This window comes from Rhipicephalus microplus, chromosome 9, assembly GCF_043290135.1.
Source record: "Rhipicephalus microplus isolate Deutch F79 chromosome 9, USDA_Rmic, whole genome shotgun sequence".
Lineage (NCBI taxonomy): Eukaryota > Metazoa > Arthropoda > Arachnida > Ixodida > Ixodidae > Rhipicephalus > Rhipicephalus microplus.
Genome location: NC_134708.1, coordinates 16,196,739 through 16,218,700, shown reverse-complemented (window position 1 = coordinate 16,218,700; position 21,962 = coordinate 16,196,739). Strand labels below are relative to the sequence as shown.

At 44.8% G+C, this 21,962-nt stretch overlaps 1 protein-coding gene and 1 long non-coding RNA gene across 3 annotated transcripts in view; one reads left to right on the top strand and one right to left on the bottom strand.

The window, feature by feature from the left end:
- LOC119164889 (chorion peroxidase-like) overlaps positions 1-19,871 on the top strand; it is a 31,686-nt gene extending 11,815 nt beyond the window's left edge. For both annotated transcript variants that reach the window (XM_075873184.1, XM_075873183.1), the window contains exons 7-15: positions 2,207-2,308; positions 3,873-3,986; positions 4,886-5,021; positions 5,605-5,814; positions 7,703-7,828; positions 10,835-11,053; positions 11,867-12,036; positions 14,305-14,407; positions 19,734-19,871. In XM_075873184.1, coding sequence (XP_075729299.1) covers positions 2,207-2,308; positions 3,873-3,986; positions 4,886-5,021; positions 5,605-5,814; positions 7,703-7,828; positions 10,835-11,053; positions 11,867-12,036; positions 14,305-14,407; positions 19,734-19,791 — 1,238 coding nt within the window. In that variant the 3' untranslated portion in view covers positions 19,792-19,871. The remainder of the gene's footprint in view (positions 1-2,206; positions 2,309-3,872; positions 3,987-4,885; positions 5,022-5,604; positions 5,815-7,702; positions 7,829-10,834; positions 11,054-11,866; positions 12,037-14,304; positions 14,408-19,733) is intronic.
- LOC142771552 (uncharacterized) overlaps positions 14,331-21,962 on the bottom strand; it is a 116,161-nt gene continuing 108,529 nt past the window's right edge. Inside the window, exon 3 of the long non-coding RNA XR_012885985.1 lies at positions 14,331-14,428. This is a non-coding gene — a long non-coding RNA (uncharacterized LOC142771552). The remainder of the gene's footprint in view (positions 14,429-21,962) is intronic.

Genomic DNA, 21,962 nt, shown 5'->3' with positions numbered 1-21,962 from the left:
TGTGGCCGGGCTGCCATGTGTTGTTATCGTATGCTTTCGTCGTAGTTTGGCCGAGGAGGATTAAAAAAAAATGCTGAAGTGGAAGCTCCCGCAACGGCTTGCCAGTAGAAGTAAAGCCAGCCTTTGCCACTGCCAAGATGTCGGAAACATGCTCTTTTCTGATAACGCTCACTTAGAGATTAACTGGCTTTGATATGGTAATGTCAATTCTACGTTAGTTACATATTAAAAGATAGTTGTTTCCGACGAAATAACACAGAGAAACGAGTAGGGGTAACTTGACTTTCTAAGAACTTTACCTCCAATTAGAGCCTCACTAAGTAAAACTAGTAACACTAACACGCACTTGGAGCACTATGTGACCCACGAAAGTTTCCACATTACACTCGTTTAGCGTGCGAAAGAACTGCTCCAGTATTATTTGCTAAACGGTGATACTTTATCATGCCCCTAGTAAGATGACTGCCACAGTCGCCATCTTGCCAGAGGCACGGCTTCCCTCCTGGGCAATAATTTCCACTCCTGCAATTTTTTTTAATCCTCCTTGAGCTTGGCGAAGCAGCACATATAGTTCAGGCAACTATAGCCTTTTGAGTCCACGCTCGCGTTAGAGAAGCCCTTTTCGTCTCATTGTCGGGACACCTTGATGACGGTATCAAAAGCGGACATTACTACCATGACCAGGGAAACATGACAACACAAACCATGAATAAAAATTGAAAGAGGAAGCAAGAGAGGAAGAGAGAGGGAGAGAAAAATAAACAAACAGGAAAAGTGTAAATAAACATAAATGTAAAAACAGCGCAAAAAATACAGACAAGGACAGAGGAAGAGATGACGCCGCGCTGATGAACAACCAGCTAGCCCAACTTTCGCTATTATTGAAACATAAATAAAGAGAAAAAACTGGGAAATACAAAAAAAGAGAGCAGGAAAGAAAGGGATAGCAGAAAAGGAACACGCATTGCTGCCCACATCTGAACTTCCTTCAGGTGTGGCACTCCTTATGCGAAGCCCGTTCTTTCAATTTTTCAAGCTAAAGCTTAAGGCCACTAATACTAATGCCCTTCAAATATGAGACGTCATGGTGGCAAACCAGTGCGATAAGGGTAAGCGCTTGTCCGTGTCTGTGTCTCTTCGTCCCTGCCTGAGAATTCGCCACGTAAATTTTATACTTAAGCCTTGTACCAACTATAGCACGGCAGCAATTTCTACGAAATTATAGGTGTCGTCAGCAGCAATTTATTTCAGTTCTGCGTGTGTTCTCGCTTGTAGAGCGTCTCGTCATGGTAAGAGTGGTTAGGTGTTGCGCCGTTGCAATTTACTAGCACACACACACACAAAAAACTATATCCTTTAAAAAGCGATTCTTGCTGCGACAAGTCTGAGCGTTGGAACCTTCGCGCGTATCCTTCGAATAAACGCGACTCATCGAGTACTCATCGCGGTGTTCTGTAGCACTATGAGGGTTCTCACCCGAAGGCTCGATAACAGGTGGCCCGAAGGGTAGATAACCGGCGGTCCGCATTCAGCTCGCAAAGGAAGCATTACGCAGCCCTCAGCGAGATTTCGTAACCCTCGCCCCACCCCCCTTCCCACCCGCCTCATCTTGTCACTTCCCGTCTAGACGGTAGACATTCTTTCGGGAATAAAAAAAATACAGGATTTCTCTTGCGACTTATGTGTTTAGAAAAAGTGGTTAACGATTTAGAGTACTCAGTACTCTACTATGGGAGTGGATGCAATAGACTGTAAACAACTGTTGTATCAAACACCCTTATATAAACGTGATTTATATTCCAGGTCCGTACAATAATGGCAAATCACCCATTTTTCATGTTTTTTGCCAGCCAAGCCCTACTTCCCCTCATTAATTTGTCGTCCTCCCTTCCACCATATAAACTTCATGCAACCCTGCCCTCTATCTAACCCTACATAATCCTCACTCTAACCCCTATCTAACCCTCTATCTTATACTCTCCCTCACCCCACTGAGTAGTTCCTCGTGAGAAAAATTTACTTCAGTGCATAAATTTCTTTCGCGATATCACTTCGATCAGTCACACTTATACGTGTGTTCAAAAAGTAACGTGATCCGGTCACTTTTTAGTACACGGAGTGAAATATTTGCACGTGCATCGAAATAATTTAACGAAACAATGCGGCACTGGTCAATGATCCATCTTGATTGCTTGCGACCTTTCAGGGCAGCGGGAACAACAGGACATTCTGACGTCCTACTTAGACGCTTCTCAAGTCTACGGCAGCTCGACGGAGGACACGATGAGACTTCGGGCGATGCGTCAAGGTAAGCTCAGATATGGTGGCTGCTTCACCGGAATCCTTACACGTTGTTCGGGTAAAATGTCGTCTATGTTAAGGACGGTGCAATTTCGTCAAAGAGGCTCTGAAGAATCTTTCGACGTAATCGTAGACGGAGCCCACTACGTTGTCCCGCGAGTTTACTGCAGCAAAAGTTTTCGCAATCCTTCAGCGTGTTTCCATAAGAAGAGAACTACACTTGAACGTCTGATCGCCGTCACACGCTGGAAGTTACGTGGTGTGAGAAGGAACTTGAGTGCTTACCAGTTGGTTCACAGAAAAAAAAATAGAGATAGAACCACAATACAGAGATGGACTTAGTGCTGATTTAGATTTTACAAGCCTTTTTGTTTTATTTAAGCCCGTTTCGCTCAGAACTATTCTTCTGTATTTGAAATAACACTACCTTATCGTGTTGTTAACTCTACTTGGCCCAAGTAAGACAGCACTTTTGCACGCTCATGCACTGGCTACAGCCAAGGGCAGTTTATTTAGGTCTCCCGCACCTCGCTTACCTCACACATTGAAGAGCCTGACGTCCGCTGAGGTGCGCTTCATAACTGACGACGTGTCTAAGTGAAGCGCTAGAGAAAATGGTGGCGATTTTGTCTCAGCTATGTCGGAAGAAAAGCTGTAGATAGCTGTTATTTTTTCAGTGCATTGCCGACAGCACCCAAACGGAACCCCCCTACCCCTAGAATCGATTGCCAGGTGCCCTTCTTTCCCGGCGAGTGTAGTGGTTAAGGTGTCCTCACTTGAGAGACAGTTATTCTTTTAGCCTTTCTGCTTTCCTTAAAATAAAGAAAACACCTACTCCTTCGTAATAACGCCAATTATCCTACGACATGGTTCCAATACACCGTATTCAACCTCTCGAAAGGCATGCTTCGAGTCTTGAAAAATACTAAGGACGTAATGTAATTTGAAGCAAGTCCGTTATGTCGTCCAAGAAGTATATGGTCTGTGACCGTATACAAGCAGATTTTCGACTGTTAGAGGCATATGAGGCTGAACTATCTATGTGGAAACATCTGATGAACCATAATATAGCAATACCTGTGGTGGTTTAACTTCCCGAAACCACGACATAAATATAAGAGTCGCTGTAGTGGAGGACTCCAGAAATTCGTACCACCCGGTGTTCTTTACGGGCATCCGAGTATGGACACACGGGCCTCGAACACCCTCGCCTCCATCAAAAATCCCCCGACAGGATTCGAACCCGCGACCTGTGGGTCAGCAGTCGATCACCACGACCAATAGGCAGGCAAGGAACCGATACTGAGCCGCGCTTATTCGCAGGACTGCCCCGCCACGGTAGTGGCTAAGGTACTCGGCTGCTGACCCGCAGGTCGCAGGATTGAATCCCGGCTGCGGTGGCTGCATTTCCGATGGAGGCGGAAATGTTCTAGGCCCGTGTGCTCAGATTTGCGTGCACGTTAAAGAACCCCAGGTGGTCGAAATTTCTGAAGCCCTCCACTACGGCGTCTCTCATAATCCTATGGTGGTTTTGGAACGTTAAACACCACCTATGAATCAAATATTCGCAGGAATGATGCTGCACCAGAACGACGTCTTCGTGGGGCAGCTGCTTCCCCTGAGCTTTCACGCGAACGAGGACCGCTGCAGCATTCCGTCAAAGGGAAAGATCTGCTTCAGGGCAGGTGAGTGGTGCGAGGCTCGGCCGAAGCGCGTCGATCAAGTGCCGGAAATCCGGTGAATGCGCAGTTCTGTACTAGCATAGCAATAAAAAAAAACGCGTCTGATGATTGAGGCATGGCATATAGATAAGAGCGGTAAAGCATGGGTAAGCCAACCCTCGATTAACTTGCATAAAAATGAAATCAAGTGTGTAGACAGTTATCTTTCACGTAGACCACCACGCATGACAGAATGATAAGTTCGCATATCGAATGAGAATGTGCGGATAAGTTTTTGTGTCTTTTATCCCCCACCGTTGTGCGCATCTTGAATTGCTGATCTATCTATCTATCTATCTATCTATCTATCTATCTATCTATCTATCTATCTATCTATCTATCTATCTATCTATCTATCTATCTATCTATCTATCTATCTATCTATCTATCTATCTATCTATCTATCTATCTATCTATCTATCTATCTATCTATCTATCTATCTATCTATCTTTCTATCTATCTATCTATCTATCTATCTATCTATCTATCTATCTATCTATCTATCTATCTATCTATCTATCTATCTATCTATCTATCTATCTATCTATCTATCTATCTATCTATCTATCTATCTATCTATCTATCTATCTATCTATCTATCTATCTATCTATCTATCTATCTATCTATTAACTGCTTAGCTAACTATTTAACAAATCAAAAGAATCAACCAACTGTAGTTACATAAGTTTCAACGCTGTGGTCTCACATTGCCCAGCAGATTGGTAACAGTAATGATCGAAAAAATAATACACTGAACGATCATAATACTGCCCCGTGTTTCTATCAATCATACAACGCAATCTATGCTGCCCATGAATAATCATGTCGCTCTCTCTATCTCTCTCTCTTTCAATATTGCAGGTGATGAGCGTGTCAACGAGCACCCAGGCTTGACAGCCATGCACACGACGTTCCTTCGTCAGCACAACCGCATTGCGCGCACTCTGGCCGAGCTGAACTCGCAACTCAGTGACGAGGAAATATTCCAAAGAGCCAAGTGAGACTCATATACACAAGTGCAGGGTGCTCGGGATCGCATTGAAGCTTCCACGATGGGGTTTGTGACGTAGCATTGTCAGCATGCGGGCACTCTCGTTATTCGTGAAGCTATAAGAACGTTCCAGCGGCGTCGTTATCCCTAGTTAAATTGGGTGATTGGACAAGTATAGGTGATTCATGATTGCTTGCTTGATTATTTCGTATGTTTTTACGAAACTTCTATCTGTAAGGACGTATTTGTCACAGCTTTCCGATCAAACTTTCAGGTGCTGGTCTTGTCCGTGTCTAAACTCTTCTTGTCTACGTTACGCGTTAGTATTTCAAAAAAATCGTCGTTATCACGTCGAAGCAGTTTATCTATCATTAAACGTAGCGTGAAAGAAACACTCACAGGAGAGAATGAACATGGCGCTACTGTCTGTTAGTTCTCATTAGTACGGTGCTTAACAAAGAAACTGAGCCCTTGAATTTACACTTTGCCGTAAGTTCAGCGTAATTTACCAACTATGCAAGACCAGCTAGCTTTATCTTTAGAGTTGTGCTTGCCAGAAGGCGGTTTCAAACCTCTCGTGCTTTGGCAGGCGGATCCTGGAGAGCCAGTGGCAGCACATCGTGTACTCGGAGTGGCTGCCCATCGTGGTGGGCCCAGAGGCGATGAGTCGCTTCGGTCTGACGCCCCAGTCCGACGGCTTCACCACCTACGATCCCAGCGTGGACGCCACCATGCTGAACGAGTTTGCCACGGCCGCCTTCCGCCTCGGACACACGCTCATCGATGGAACCTTCAGCGCGTGAGATGCCACTGAGTGCGCCACCTTACGGGCGACGGTCGCGTTGTCGCGCCCGTACATTTGATGAGAGCGTGACTCCGGCTTCGTGTCGCCTCTGGTACAGAGAATATCCTGCAGCTATTGCTGGAGGGTAGAAATGCGGGATAGTTGCCACAATACTGGCGGCGTAAGCTAACCGGACACACAACGAGCGGGGCACAAACAAGCACACAGTGAAACTGTGACTTATTGAGAGAAGATATATACACCAGGAAGAACAAGAAGGCAAAGGGAAATACAAGAAAGAAGGGTCCACCAAAATCAAGTGCCGTGTGTTTAGAAAATATGGCCAACGAGTTCACAAAACAAAAGTGGTTAACGATTCAGTTTAGTACTCGGTATTCTACTACTATGGGAGAGCATAAAGCCGTTCCATGGGCCTCTCACACTTGATGAGGCCGTGTTGCAAAAATTACGCCGCAGTAGAATTTACTGCAGACCCATGAAGTAAAATCTCAGGACTAAGGCCACTGTGGATGCTCAGACAACGTCGAGTCCTGTAGCGGGATCTTCAGTACGCGTCTGAAGTGGCAGACATGTACCATTCAGTCGAATGCTAGCAAAGGACCAAATGTTAATAAAAAAAGTGATTAATGATTTTGAGTAATAGGTACTCTACTATGGGAGAGCATAAAGTCAGCCTGTGGGCCTCGACGCACACGCTACAACGCACACGCTACAAAAAACAAAAGTTTTTCATCTGAAAGTGATAAAGGTGGATAGACACATGTACCAACCTTCCTTTGTATGACAGAGGCTCCAGAAGTCTCCCTTCTTTTTGTGGGATGGACTTACAGAAGAGACGTGCGCCGAAATTCAGCCGTGCAACAACGTTTTGTGCAACGGGTGGACAAATGTAAACGTCGCGCAGACTTTATCCAAATGTAGCGCTCTCATAGGCGTAGATTTCGGCAACGTCCGCTTTGTGCTTGTTCTTGTCCCGTTCTTTCTGCGTTTCCTCAGTTTGTGCTGACAATACTTCGCAGTAAAACTACTGGCGATTATTCTTTGAGAGCGTAACAAACTTAGACCCCTATTCACAAGCGCTCCTCGACTGAAAACTCAACCTAACGTGATTGTTGAGAACTGCGCCGGATTGCGATTTATGCAGCGTGGAGCACCTCAAGGAGCCCTTGAGGTCGCATCAAGGATCCCTTGAGGTCGAGGAGCGTCTGTGAATACGTGGCTTAGTTTTTTTTTTAGATGCTGACGCGGCTGTTATTACATATGCATGTAAACTATAGGAAAAATTAGTTCTCACTTTCAGCTGGGCCATGTTTATTATTTGTATAGTAAATCTGCACATCCTATACGGGGATAGCGATTGCATGCCGCGAAAAACTTTACATGTTGTCTAATGTACGCTCGAAGACGCACTCACCATTCAGCCATCCGAATGTGTATCATGCAACAGCATACCAAGGCCTTCACTTCTTTGACGGCCACGGCGCTATAGGCAAGACCACGTATCAGTTCCGTTGCCGTGGCAAGAATCATATGGCTACTTTAGCCCGTCAATTAATTCATCTTTTCGAAGGAGCCTGTATCTGCCTACATTTGAAAGATTTGTGTGTTACGAGACAGCTAGGTTTCCTATCGCGCTGACATGCAAAGTAGAGAACCAAATAACACGTAAACATTCGTCGTGTTTTACACCGGAGGCAAGAATGAAAAAAAAAGAGAAACACTTCGTTGTCCCATTATATGCACCACGAGCGCTCCTGGCACCAACATAATTCTGGGCAGGCAGGCAACCTCGCATCTCTCTACAAGGATCACTGTACTCAATAAAAAAAAGAAAGGAACTGCTATATAACTGTTTTGAATCGAATTATATTTCTTATTACAGGAACTACTTGGGCAGACCTTCGTTCGAACTGGAAGACAACTTTTTCTACCCGTTCGAGTTCTACAACGGCTTACTTGAGCCACTCCTTCGGGGTCTTATGCTACAGCGGGCACAAACGTATGACAGGTGGGTGAAGATAACGAAAATATTGATTGATATGCGGGGTTTAACATCCCAAAACCACAATGTGATTATGAGGGACACCGTAGAGGAGGGCTTCGGAAATTTTAATCACCTGGGGTTCTTTAACGTGCATCCAAATCGAAGCACACGGGCCTGCAGCATTTTCTTTCAAACTGAAAGCAAGACGCACGAAACGAGCTTACAAGTATACAGGGGACAAGCGCGAACAACACAGTTCCTGCGTCGTGTGTCAGCAGCACGCTCCTTTTGTAAACGCTGCCACGGCAGCGTGCGAAGCACGGTGTAAGATCATTTTGCGAACTGCGAAGTAACCTTTGTGCTGTACCGAATCGCGAGTCTGATAAGCGCGCTCGCGCAGGAGAGACAACGCTCCGTGGAGGTGACGACCTTTAGAGCGCCCCCGTCGCGAGCCCGTCACGCCATCTCACCACTGATAGCAAAAACGCGCGAAAGTTTCGGAGGGCTGGCGACTGCCAAGCGGTGTGTGGTGTATATCAATTGCTTGCCGTTAGCATTTCCGGTAAGGCACACTCGTAGTGGCTGGTTAGCGCCGCGCGCTGAGAACCGAGAGGTTCCTGGTTTGAGTCCACACGATATTGTTTTTTTTCCTTTGAAATCTCCTTGTGTGTATTTTTCAACGTCACTTCCGGGACGGAGGTACGTCAACGGATCCGTGGGGGACCTCGACACAAAACGCTTTCGTCTTAAAACAAAAATTTAGGTACCCATAAACAAAATAACCATCATTTTAAAGCGCCCCATCGAGTGACTCTGTGTAGAATGCTTTACGGCCACGTAGAATGCTTGCGTCACATTCTGACTCGAACCACGACCTTTGTTCTTTGCGTCATTCAGCATTTTTCATTCATCCCCAATGCCAGTGATGCTGGCACTGGATTTGCTGCAGCGCTGCTCCGGTACTTTGCCATGTTATATTTTCAAAATTTTATTCTTGCTGTCGTGGGCTTGTCCAACGCATAACCAGGGTGGTTGTTCAGACAAATGAGATCAATCGCATTTGAAAAGTGTTGGTCACGGGTTTGATCGCCGGACAAAGACAAATTTTTTGGGGACAAACAAGCTTTCTATAGACTATTTTGCGGATAGGTTTGAGTGCCCTTATATACAGCTGTTAAAATATTTGAGTTTTGTATGTTTAACTGCTAAAAAAAGAGTGTTACCTTTGACGCATCCACATGAAAACGGTTTCATAGGCTTACTAATCGACATCGCGTAATACAGAAACAAGAAAACATCCGCTAACAGCCCAAGATGGTCGCACTCTGACGTTTTACGGAAAATAGTCCGTAGGAGAAATCCGTATGGTTTCCTCGTGGTCTCGTGCTACGAACGGATAGTTGTTAATTCTTACCAGAGATATTGTACAGGCCCTTGCGGTCCTTGTCTCAGAGCGAAAATAGCCTGATTTAGTCGTTATTTTTCTCGCAATAGCATGTTTTATGCATAACGGAATTCCTGATAACAAACATGTCGCTTTAAAGGGCTCCTAAACCCTACAGAGTTCAAAGTCGAGACAGTCATTGTGTTCTCGCCTCGACTACACTTTCTGCAAGCACTGTCTCCTTCTGACCACTTATTCCTTGAGAGAACGAGTGGAATGTCGACACTAAATGTTGGAGCCAGTGAGGATTTTGTGCTTTTCGACTACTGGCCGCTGCTACCTCTGTTTGTTCAGTCTCAAGGCAGAAAGCAAAGTGAGATCAGGTTATCGCGCACATCAGTCATGCGAGGTCAGAGTACACCAGACATGTGACTGCAGAGAGAAGCAGGGTAGGCGACATTTCTCAACAGACGACCCTTGAGTACCAATCAATCGAGAACCCATTTCAACCTGACGTCGCGTGAACCGTTGACGTCACGAGTTGTGACTCGGGAAATGGCGAGAGAGAATATGCACTCGTTCTTCATATTTTCACAGTTGGTTTAAAGGTACTTTAAAAGGACACTAGGTATGAACAATGACATGGCTTGGATTGACAAACTTCACCCTGAGAAACCGAATTCTAGATGTTTGACTATCATAAGTTCAATATTAGCGGAGAAAATTGACGTTAAAGCTTCAATTTTATATTTCGCGCCGAAATATTCCTACGTGCCGTCAGAAATTTTAAAATGTACTTTAGGTATTTTCTTCGCATTGGCTCAATGAAATTATGTGCGGCAGTGACGAAACAAGTTGGCATATTCTTTGCGAATGACCACAATGCTGCTCGCAGAGGCAGTTAGTCACTCTGCAATGCACTAGACGAACTGGACAACCAGACTCTTTCGGAAGAAAGAATCCTGCGCTACCGACAGGACTTTACGTCGCAGAAGAAGGCTGTGAAGGCGCTCCTGCACTTCTTGCGTTCAACCTGCCTGTCCAAACGACTGTGATCAGAACGTCCTGCATGTGTGTGCATGTGTCTGCATGTGTACTTTTTTTCCTAATTTACTTTATATCTCTCTATCTCTATCCTCTTTCCGACCCTTATCCCCCCCCTGTACAGGATAGCGAACCTGTTCTTCTAGGTTTGGCTCCCTGTCTTTGTTTTATTTATTGCTCGTCTGAAACTCAGTATGCTAAGTCCGTGACACAAACAGATGACAATTCGTTTTATTTTTATCAATTGAGAGCTACGTAAAACCCAGTATACATACTCCTTCAAAATTTCCAAGGTGTTTGGTGCACGAACTTCCGAGGTGTTTCCGAGGTGTTTGGTGCAAGGTGGCGCCACCACCCGCATTTCGTTTTCGCGAGTCTTCGTACTTACTAAGCTACGTGTCACGGTAAAAGTGGTGTTTTCAGAATTGTGAAATTGTATACTTTACCAATACGCGAGAACTATTTTTTGCTCTTTGGTGTCCATTTGAGATCAACAGCTAGTGAGCTGGCTTTGAGTCACGCCACAACGCAGGAAGCGTTCGAGTGACTGGTGTGTATGTGTGTGTGTGTGTGTGTGTGTGTGTGTGTGTGTGTGTATGCAGAGGCGTCACCGATGGCGTGACCAACCACCTTTACCGACTGCGCAACGAGAGCTTCGGTCTGGACCTGATCGCGCTCAACCTGCAGCGTGCTCGGGAGCACGGCATCCGGCCCTACGTCGACTACGTCCACTTCTGCACGGGCATCCAGCTGACGTCGTTCGACGAGCTGAAGCGGTACATGGACAACGTCGCGGTCGAGAACTACAAGCGGTTGTACAAGTAAGCGCACGTTGGACTCACATTTCCTTCGCTTCACTCGCCATGTTTCTAATCTTATTCAGGTTCGCGTGAGGCCGCTTTAAGCATGGCACGTTTGCCACTTAATATCGCGCGATAATTGACTGCGCAATGCCTTTAACTAAAGACATGAGAAGGGGCAGAATCAGTGATGCGCGAACGTAAAATTCGCGTTCAAGTGGTTCCATGAGTGAAAAACATAACAAGCGCAACAAGACCTTGTATATATTGAGTGCCCTAGCTATCTCTATCCGGAGTTTAAAATGTATGCCGAAGCACTCTATAACGACGCGATGCTTTCTTGAATACTGTAAGGGGTTAGCAACGCCATTTTTTTGCACTTCACTTATTATTTGATTAAATATACAAGATAGGTTAACTGATTTATAAAGCAACGAAGTTGGTCAGAAATTTTTATTGAGAAAGTTTGGGATGAGTTTCCAAACAGCCGAATGGACGGTTTCTAATCTTCTGTTGATTAAGTGTTAACGCTGCTCTGTTTCAAGCACATGTCGATGAAATACGGCAAAAAATCACAGAGTATCCACGGAGTGAATGATGATGAGTGGTGTGGAGCGCCCATCAGTCCGTCCGCACTTCCGTTCGTCCGTCCGTGCGTCAGTGCATTCGTCTCCACTGTACATCTCGATACCCGAGTTAAATATCGCGTCAGTGACGTTATCAAGGCTTCAACTTACTCATGACGCCACGATGACTTTGTTGCTCGAACTCATGACAATAATGTTCTGCGAAACCCTACTCTATAATAAAGTACATGATTTCCCTGATTCCCAGTGACGTCCGGGATGTGGACCTCTTCACGGCCGGCATATCGGAGTTCTCGGTGCCGGGAGGAATAGTGGGTCCCACGTTCACCTGCATTCTGGGCCACATGTTCCACAGGCTCAAGTATGGCGACCGCTTTTACTACGAGCACGCATCGCAGGCCGGATCGCTCAGCCCAGGTATACTCCTGCGTTTATCCGTGGGCGCGTATATAAAGACACTCCTCAACTACCATCGGACCGGCCCTTCCAACGCTCCGTGGCAGGTCTTAGAAGAACATCATAACAGAGAACTAACCTATAGTTTGTACGCATCCATCTTAAAAGGCAGGGCGCGCAATGCGGACACAAGATGGAAGTCGACATATTGGGATCGCCAACCAACAACTGAAGATGCGCACAACGTCGGAAAAGATATAAGTCGCGAAAACTTATAGACACGTGCCCTATCAATCGGGCCGCCGTGGGTCTACGTGAAAGATAACTGTTAAGGCATTTGATGCCATCTTCATGCTGATGGTGGTGTTGATAGTTGATGATGCTTGGTTCACTCATATGCGCTACCACTTTTATTGATATGACACGCCCCTATCATCGAACGCGTTTCGTCATTCTCAGGCTCGTACAGTTGGGCAATACTTTTAATATAGTACGCTGTGGCCCCGTTTTTTTTTTTTGTCTCTCAGTGCCACATTATGGAACGACTTTACAAAGGAATTATTTGTGGACACGCGCTTTGTGGGAATAAAATTGTCCTCACCTTTTTGAAACTTAGTTGAGTCGCATGGCGAAAATACACGGAAAACAAAGCCACTCATGTAGGATAGATAAAGATTTGTCCGACTGTACAAAGTGGGCGTTCATCAAATTTTGGGCGTGCTACGTTCCCGACATTGTAAAGAAAGATCAGTATGTGAGCCTGCGGTTGTTAGTACGCAGTTCTGGTGTCTTGACTTTCTTCTGTGTCTATGTTTGCGCACCCAGTCTTTTAGAATCTTGAGATTTTGCGAAGAACTTTGTAACTTGTGCATAGATAATATCATATGGGTTGACTGTACCAAATTCACATGGCTGATGTAATCACACCTTCATTCCAAAGCACGTATAGAGTGGTACTCCTTAGTTCTTCGACCAGGAGAAAGAAACAAAATTTGGGCAGCTTGTCTGTAACATTTAAAGGCGATACCCTGCTGCCCTTTTACAGTAATGTACTATTATGTTACGCTAATAGAAATAACTTGAGGATGATGAATCGGTTGCAGTGTGAGAGACAAGCAGGCCTCTGTCGATTGCAACAGTAACTTAGCCAGAATTGTTTTTTGGAAGTGTGGATTTCAACAGTTACTTATGTATGGTTGTGCATTCGTTTTTATATTTGCGTGTATACATGTATATACAGTTGCGAAATTCGTCTTCTCAAAGATAGGGAGTGGATGGGGGGGGGGCAATTATGTTCAATATTTTTATAGCACACGCCTCCCGAACATTACGTTGCGACGACAACCTTGCGCTGATAAATAGATGTAGATCGTTTCAAGCACTGGCCGTGGATATTGTGCCTCATTTAGATAACTGCTTCATTTCCGATAGTGGTGGTGGTGGTGCTGTTGTCGGAACCTATACCACGTGTCACCGCACCGCATTTTCGAAGGACCTATAAAATAGGCGGGTAGTATACATTTTTACACTAGTGTGTGAACAGAATTTCCGCTAAATCACAATCGTCATTCTACACAAACAAAAATTCTAGCCAGTGCACGTTAAAGGGGCCCTGCAACAATTTGTGAGCATGGTCGGATAACGCTGCCGCTCGCTAGTCGAGGCTCCAGACAACACGCGAACCAAATGTAGCGCAGCGCGTGACTGCAATTTTTCAACAAATTATCAATGCCAGCTAAAAATCGCCTTCTCTTGTCTAGACAAATGATACTACTACCTCAGAAATTCTCGCCTCACAAGTTCAAAAAATTACGCCATTGGCTGATTTGAGCGTGACGCGTTCGAGAGTTACTGCGGATGCCGCGGAAAGCCGTAACCAGTCCGCGCATGCGCGCGTGATCACACTAAACATCCGTACGTTAAAAAAAATAAAGAGAAAAAAGTTCAGGGTCACGAGGCGCGCGTGACGTAACTTCTTCGAAAGCCTCGTGCTGACCTCCCTGCTTAGCTTCCAGCTCTTTGGTTGGAACGATAGAACAGAGAAATCAATTGCAGGATGCGACGAATGCTCGTAACTCCACTCGTACTGGGCATATTAAAAAAAAAGACCTGTGCCAGTCTATTCGCGAGGCAATAGTCGACTCGCGTGGCAATAGGCTCGTTTACTGAACTCATTCCACGGATATGCCACTTAGGAACGTTGTACCCAATGAAGTAACCATCCAACCATGACTGATTCGCCGCACAGATTTAACACAAAAACGTATTCTTTCTGTATCATGAATGCAGGACAACTGGATGAGATTCGAAAAATTACCTTTGCGAAGATCATCTGCGAGAACTCGGACATGGCCTGGGTCACTCCGAACGTGTTTCGACCCAGCGGTTTAGGGTGAGTGGCGCACGTTGTGTCCTGTGTGAGTAAAAATGCAATAATAACTCCATTAACACGGACCTTCGTTTTAACCTTTTCGTACGCCAACTGTGAATAACAATTGGTAAATGCGTCAAATCGACACAACGTTGCTTTTAGGCACTCAACATTGTATTGCAAAAAATGAAAATGTCATGATTATTTATTTTCAGTGTCGTAGTAAATATTTCTGATTGAATTGCAATTAAATATATGTCAATTGCGAAGTCATTCATGCTCCGTTTTTGCGTCAACAGAATGAAATATTACGCCAGAAGTGTTGAATAAAGGTGTGCCCACCGGTAGAATAGAACAGAATAAAGGATTTAATGACTCAAACTGGTAAAAAAAAAATTGGCCACGTATCTGCGTAGTTCACTCGCAAAAATCGTCGAAAGACGTCAGTGTTCTGTCTGGAGAGAGAGAATAAAACGTTTATTTGAGGTTCTGTGCGAAAAAACCGGAGAGTACGCACTGCGTACGATATGGGTGCCATCTGGCAGTAACATCAAAAAAACATTTTTTTTTCTAGAACGCTGAGCCGTTGGTAAGTGGCAGCATCATGTCGTTTTAGTGAAGCGTCGGAAACACTTGCTTTTTTCTGTTCGTAGTGTCGCATCATCAGCGCAGCTTGATAAGCACTGCGATATTTACAATAGGTGACCGGTAAAATAGAAAAATCGATGGGAACTGTGGGAGAAGACGGCTTTCGGTTCGACGCACCACGCGGGTCAGCAGCGGCACGCGCGCATTTCTGTACTGCTCCGTTGAAAAAAAGCACCTGGCCGTGCATTGTCAGTGCTTTAGAAGTGTTTTTTTTTTTTTTTGCCAACCACGACTGCGACGATGACAAGCTACGAAAGCCATGAACGGTCCGGAAACTTTTTTTTGTCGCACTAAAATGATCTGCTATGCTTTTATGCTGCTCGGGGGTGCTGTCAGTTTGGCTAGCAGATCAGTCGATACACAAAACAGTTTTCCTTGTATGATACGGTACTGCAGATAAAACGTCGCCATTTCAAAAATCTTAGGGGATAGAAATGACTGTAGCAGTGTGCTAAGAGTTCATTTCGGGATTGCAGCTTCGGCCGACATCGTCAGTCGATCGGCATGAAGCGCAACACTTATTGAGCGCGTTGAGATATTTTTTTTTCTAGCCTTCAGCGCGCTCTAACATGCATTTCTTAGTCGAAGCCAGATGCTTAATTGAACACTGATCTTAGTCAAGCTGCGTGGCACAGCGGTGAATAAACAATACAGTCCGACATAGATGGTGCCGAATATTCGAAACCCTGTGCTAGCTTAACGCACTTTTTCCTTTAGGTGCCGTCCTGGCGCACAGTTTGACCAAGATAAACGCAAGTGAACTCGTCCAGCGCTTCGTGTAAACTTACTCTTAAGTGGACCTTTCGCGTTTTTTGTCATTTGTATGGGTGCAATGGCCGGCGCTAATCGCGTATGGCAGGTAGATTTCGCCCACTCGTTCCCATAATATCTTTGCTAGGCGCGCCTGTGCGACAATGTTTTTCTCAATATAATATTCGCAGAAAATGTATGCGTAAACTTTTTTTAGTGTGGAATACACACCTCGCTGTGATAAAATGGTTTTCGCACACTCTGGCTTCAACGTTCCGTACTGAAAGGCTACCTGTCGCTGTGGCTCTCTTCACAGTCGCGGCCCACCTAGTTTTAGTCTTCATTACATGATAATTGATACCTGCGTTTGCCTTGCACGCTCGAGTTGGAGCAGCAAACGGCTGAACAACCTACCACGGTTTATCAGGATGAAGATAAACGGGCGACCAAACGCACGAATCCCGGATAATCTGAGGCCTGCAGCGAAGCGGTTTGCCGTCGTCTACTCTTCTCGAACCGGAAGCCTGTAGCAGATGGTGTATTCCACAATCTCTCGCTCTTTTACTGGTCACCTATTACGTATACGTATGCATTTTAGATGTGAAGAAACATACTACATAATAGTTACTTATAGATGTTTACCTAAAATATGCGTAATACTCGCATCGTCTCTCACCAGTATATAGGTGTTCTGTGCGCTCGCCCTGTCGTTGACGCGATGCCACATCACACGTCCTTTAAGAGGGGCAGAACACACTACTTGGATGCCTGGCCGTTTCGCAGTCTTTTTCAGGTTGTGGCTTAGACCGTGTAAACATGGAATAACAGAGCGTTGTAGTGAGGCCAACAGCACGGCTTTATGCTTTCCCATAGTAAAGTACCAAGTACTCAAAATCGTTAGCCACTTTTTTTTTCTAAACAGCAGCGTTGTAGGGTGCTTGTGTGAGAACGTGTTTTGGAGCACCGTACTCAAAATCGTCGGACATTTGTTCTGAGCCATACGTATTTGGCGCTGCTGGCCCTGATCGTCGGTTTTTTGGTGAATTATTTTGCACCTCATCACAAGCCACAACATGGAGAGGATTGCAAAACGACAAGAAATCCAAGTAGTGCGTTCTGTCCCTTTGAAAGGGCGTACGATGTGCCAGTGCGTCGACAACGACATGGATGTTAAACGGTGCGAGGTGAATTACCAGGCAGAAGTACGTGTCATGTGACCACGCGAGGTGGTACGCCCCGCCGATGTGGTCTAGTGGCTAAGCTACTCAGCTGCTGATCCGCAGGTCACGGAATTGAATCCCGGCTGCGGCAGCTGCATTTCCGATGGAGGCGGAAATGTTGTAGGCCCGTGTGCTCAGATTTGGGTGCACGTTAAAAAGAACTTCGACCACCTGGTCGAAATCTCCGGAGCCCTCCACTACAGCGTCTCTCGTAATCATATGGTGGTTTTGGGACGTTAAACCCCACATATCAATTAATGAGGAGGTGGTACACAGCATAGCACTGTCATGTGGGCCGGTGTACAAATACGACAGATGGTATGCTGCGTGAACGACAGAGCCAGGGAACACGCAAACAATGTTGAGGCATGCGCAGTCACAGGCCACCTCTCAGCCCATTGTCGAACATGTCGGTGCTAAGCACGCTTCGACAGCACGGAAGGGACGTCTAAAAGGAGGGGCACGGACGCTCGTGTTATGGTAGAAGCTGTCTGCATAAAAGCGAAAGGCACAGATTGTATCACCGCCCCATTGTTTGTGCTGTCTCGGGAAGAAAGTGACTACCTTCATGACAAGTTCCCAACTCTTTTTAATCTTGTTTAGGTCAACGTAATCTCTGCCCACATGTTTTCCTAACTGTAGATTCCGGCACCTACATATTCTGCGTAGCGTTTCAGTAAAGCACCAGTTGTTAAGTGTCAGCACTGCCCTCGTGTTTACTTCATGACAAGTTCCCAACTCTTTTTAATCTTGTTTAGAGCAATATAATCTCTGCCCACATGTTTTCCTAACGGTAGATTTCGGCACCTACATATTCTGCGGAGCGTTTCAGTAAAGCACCAGTTGTAAAGTGTCAGCACTGCCCCGCCGCGGTGGTCTAGTGGCTAAGGTACTCGGCTGCTGACCCGCAGGGCGCGGGTTCAAATCCCGGCTGCGGCGGCTGCATTTCCGATGGAGGCAGAAATGTTGTAAGCCCGTGTGCTCAGATTTGGGTGCACGTTAAAGAACCCAAGGTGGTCTAAATTTCCGGAGCCCTCCACTACGGCGTCTCTCATAATCATATAGTGGTTTTGGGACGTTAAACCCCACATATCAATCAATCAATCAATCAAGTGTCAGCACTGCCCTCGTGTTTACTTCATGACAAGTTCCCAACCCTTTTAAATCTTTTTTAGAGCAATGTAATCTCTGCCCACACGTTTTCCTAACTGTAGATTCCGGCACCTACATATTCTGCGGAGCGTTTCAGTAAAGCACCAGTTGTTAAGTGTCAGCACTGCCCTCGTGTTTACTTCATGACAAGTTCCCAACTCTTTTAAATCTTGTTTAGAGCAATGTAATCTCAGCCCACATGTTTTCCTAACTGTAGATTCCGGCACCTACATATTTTGCGGAGCGTTTCAGTAAAGCACCAGTTGTTAAGTGTCAGCACTGCCCTCGTGTTTACTTCATGACAAGTTCCCAACTCTCTTAAATCTTCTTTAGAGCAATGTAATCTCTGCCCACATGTTTTCCTAACTGTAGATTCCGGCACCTACATATTCTGCGGAGCGTTTCAGCAAAGCACCAGTTGTTAAGTGTCAGCACTGCCCTCGTGTTTACTTCATGACAAGTTCCCAACTCTCTTAAATCTTCTTTAGAGCAATGTAATCTCTGCCCACATGTTTTCCTAACTGTAGATTCCGGTACCTACATATTCTGTGGAGCGTTTCAGTAAAGCACCAGTTGTTAAGTGTCAGCACTGCCCTCGTGTTTACTTCATGACAAGTTCCCAACTCTCTTAAATCTTCTTTAGAGCAATGTAATCTCTGCCCACATGTTTTCCTAACTGTAGATTCCGGCACCTACATATTCTGCGGAGCGTTTCAGTAAAGCACCAGTTGTTAAGTGTCAGCACTGCCCTCGTGTTTACTTCATGACAAGTTCCCAACTCTCTTAAATCTTCTTTAGAGCAATGTAATCTCTGCCCACATGTTTTCCTAACTGTAAATTCCGGCACCTACATATTCTGCGGAGCGTTTCAGTAAAGCACCAGTTGTTAAGTGTCACCACTGCCCTCGTGTTTACTTTTTTCCGTCATGCGTACGTTTGAATTCAGCTGCAAGCACTCTACACGATAGATACATTTTGAAGTCCATGACGTCACGTGCGGAGATTTTGGCACAAAATTTTTAAAAGCAACCTTGAATTGATTTTTTTTTCTCTGTAAATGCACCTACGCTGGTGAGATTAACGATGTTAGAGTTTTCAGGGTACATTTTAAAATTAAAACTGATTCATGTTTTTTTTATTTATTGTTCCTTAAACTTCTCTGAACACTTCGTATCTCGCTACGAGCCGAATGTTTGTTTTTAAATCTTTGTAGCACCGCATTTCGTGTGATCTTGCCTAATATTTTAGGTTGACACTAAACTTCGTAGCTCTTCTCACTTCTACGGAGAGAGAGAGAGAGATAAAGATGCAAAGAAAGGCAGGGAGGTTAACCAGACGCACGTTCGGTTTGCTACCCTGCACTGGGGAAGGGATGAAGGGGAGAAAAGAGGTTGCAGATTTCGGGCATACAGGGGTGCTCACCCGGTCCACGCTGAAATCACTTTGTAAACCACGAATAATAAATTACATTGGTAAAAAGAAAACGTGTCAGACTTTCATTGTAGCCTCCGTAGTTAGAGATGGGAGGAATTGTAGTTGTACAAATCCTGACTTTTTTTTTGTTGTTCTTTTTGCAGAAATTCGGAGACGGCCTGTTTCTCCATCCCAGAAACGAACTACGCTTTATGGGCGTAGAAACTTCTTCAACGCCAGCCACATACATCACGCATCGTATTATTTGTAAGAATTTGGAATAAATGTTTTGAAAATGATGACACTGAGAAGGCGGTCAGATAAAAAAGGGGCTCGAAAGGTGAGAAAAGAAAGCGAGCTAAATTAACATTCTTCGAATAAACTTTTAAATGTTCAATTGCACTTTCTGGACCTCTCCTCCCGTGGGTAAGGGCCGTAGTGTAGAAGAAAAAAAAAAACAGCCGCAGCAGTACGGCGAGACATAAAATAACTGCACTGGCACGAAAAAGTGGCATTCCCAGTTTTCATCGACATCCGTTTCATACTTTTAAGTATGAAGTAGGCTTCGTTAAGAATAGTGCACCAGCGCTCCAGGTGTCTCCCCCTTTTTTTTTGCCTGTCCTTACTGTAGATGCTGTGAAGTTAGTCTGGGATTAAAAATAGGATATTCTGTAGTTCAGTTGACCGCTCGAAACGGACCGTCAATTTAAAATCTCCTCTCTTGACGTGCTTTGGTCTATCAGCCGACTACAGATACCGCTTTCCTTAGCGCATTGCTTATCATCAGTTTTTTTTTTTTGAGGATCATGAATAAAAAGATTCGGCATCGGCATGAACTCAACTGGCATACCAAAAATCTGGTCTGTATAATAGCACACAACGAATAAAAGGACTAATTGGGACGTTAAACTCCACATATCAATCAATCAATAAAAGCTAAGGTGGAGCAAGGCCAAATGTGCTTGAAGTTTTGGCTTCCGTCAAGGTATCGATTTCGCCATAAATAATACTTTTCGCGAAGTGTATATGGAGCCGCGCTGCCTGAAAGAAAACGTACTTTCTCGTCTATATGATAAAGAAGTGTGTGGTCTAAAGGTGTGAATCCTTTACGGTATCCTCTCTCCCGGGACACTCAATATAGGATGCTGAAATAACATCTACTCCGACGTGGCCGACCTACCCCAATTATAGCGAAAAAAAAAGACACCTTAACAAAACACGACAAGAAAACCAAACAGAGGCTGCTCTTCTTGTGTGTTTATTGGAGTGTCTTTTTTGTTGGTGTTTCTTTCTTTTACTGTGATCGCACACCAACAAGCTTCATTCAACGTGGACACCGAAAACCAAAGCCATGGGTCAAGGCCACTTTGGACACGGCGTTATCTTTCCATATATTTTTTTGTAATTTCGCTTACCGAAGTAATGAACTTCTCTGAGATAAACATGAAACAATGAGGGGCAATAGAGTTCACGTGTAAGACTGAGATAATGAAACGAGCTACCGCCAACATGACCTACATTTTGCAGCTTTGAGTTTTTTAAAAACGGTGCCATTTTTTTTCGAATCGAGTGACACGTGTAATTGCCTTTTGATTAGTATCGAAGGACGTAAAAATTTATGGAGAAGTTAAGCCCAAAACTTCTGCAGAGTGCGCGAGGGTACTTACGCTTTGCTCTCCTGAGCTCAGATGAGCACTGAACCTCACTATAGGACAATATGAAGTTAAAAAGAGAAAACGTAACATGGCTTAATTATCCTCGTGCATACGCAAAGTACTTCTAGCGGCTTGAATGAATTAACATAACTGGGACGAATAGCACACTCTAATGCGCTAGCTCATAATGTGCATGGCGGGTCGTGGAAGTTCATATATGACGTTGAAGCCGAGTTACAAATATTTCGAATCACTTTCTGTAACCTCAGTTGATTAAAAAGAACACCTAAATGGAAGTTATCGAATGAAAAATAATTATTCGTTTCACCACAAAGCGGGATTTTTCGTTTCGAAATTAGTAAGCTGAATATACATCCACTTCCAGGAAGTAAAACAACTATAATGTGTTATTTTATTCAGATATTTCATAGTAACACTTTTTCTTTTTCTGCCATGTCGCGAAGTATGCAATAACGCTGATTGGTGAGAGAAATGGTACAGGCACAGAGAAAGAAAAAAAGAGAGATATAAAAAGTCACAGGTGTGCCGCAAAGGCAAATCAATGACTGCGATAGCAACAAGTTTGAATGTCACGCGAAATTCGGCAACCAGATCGAAACGTGCCCTGCGTTGCTCACGCACAACTGTCCCACGAAATGTACTAACATGTACAGATGAACGTGAGTGAGCGTCTCAATTTTTACTTGTGTCTTAAAAGCACGCCCTTTTCGCAAACGG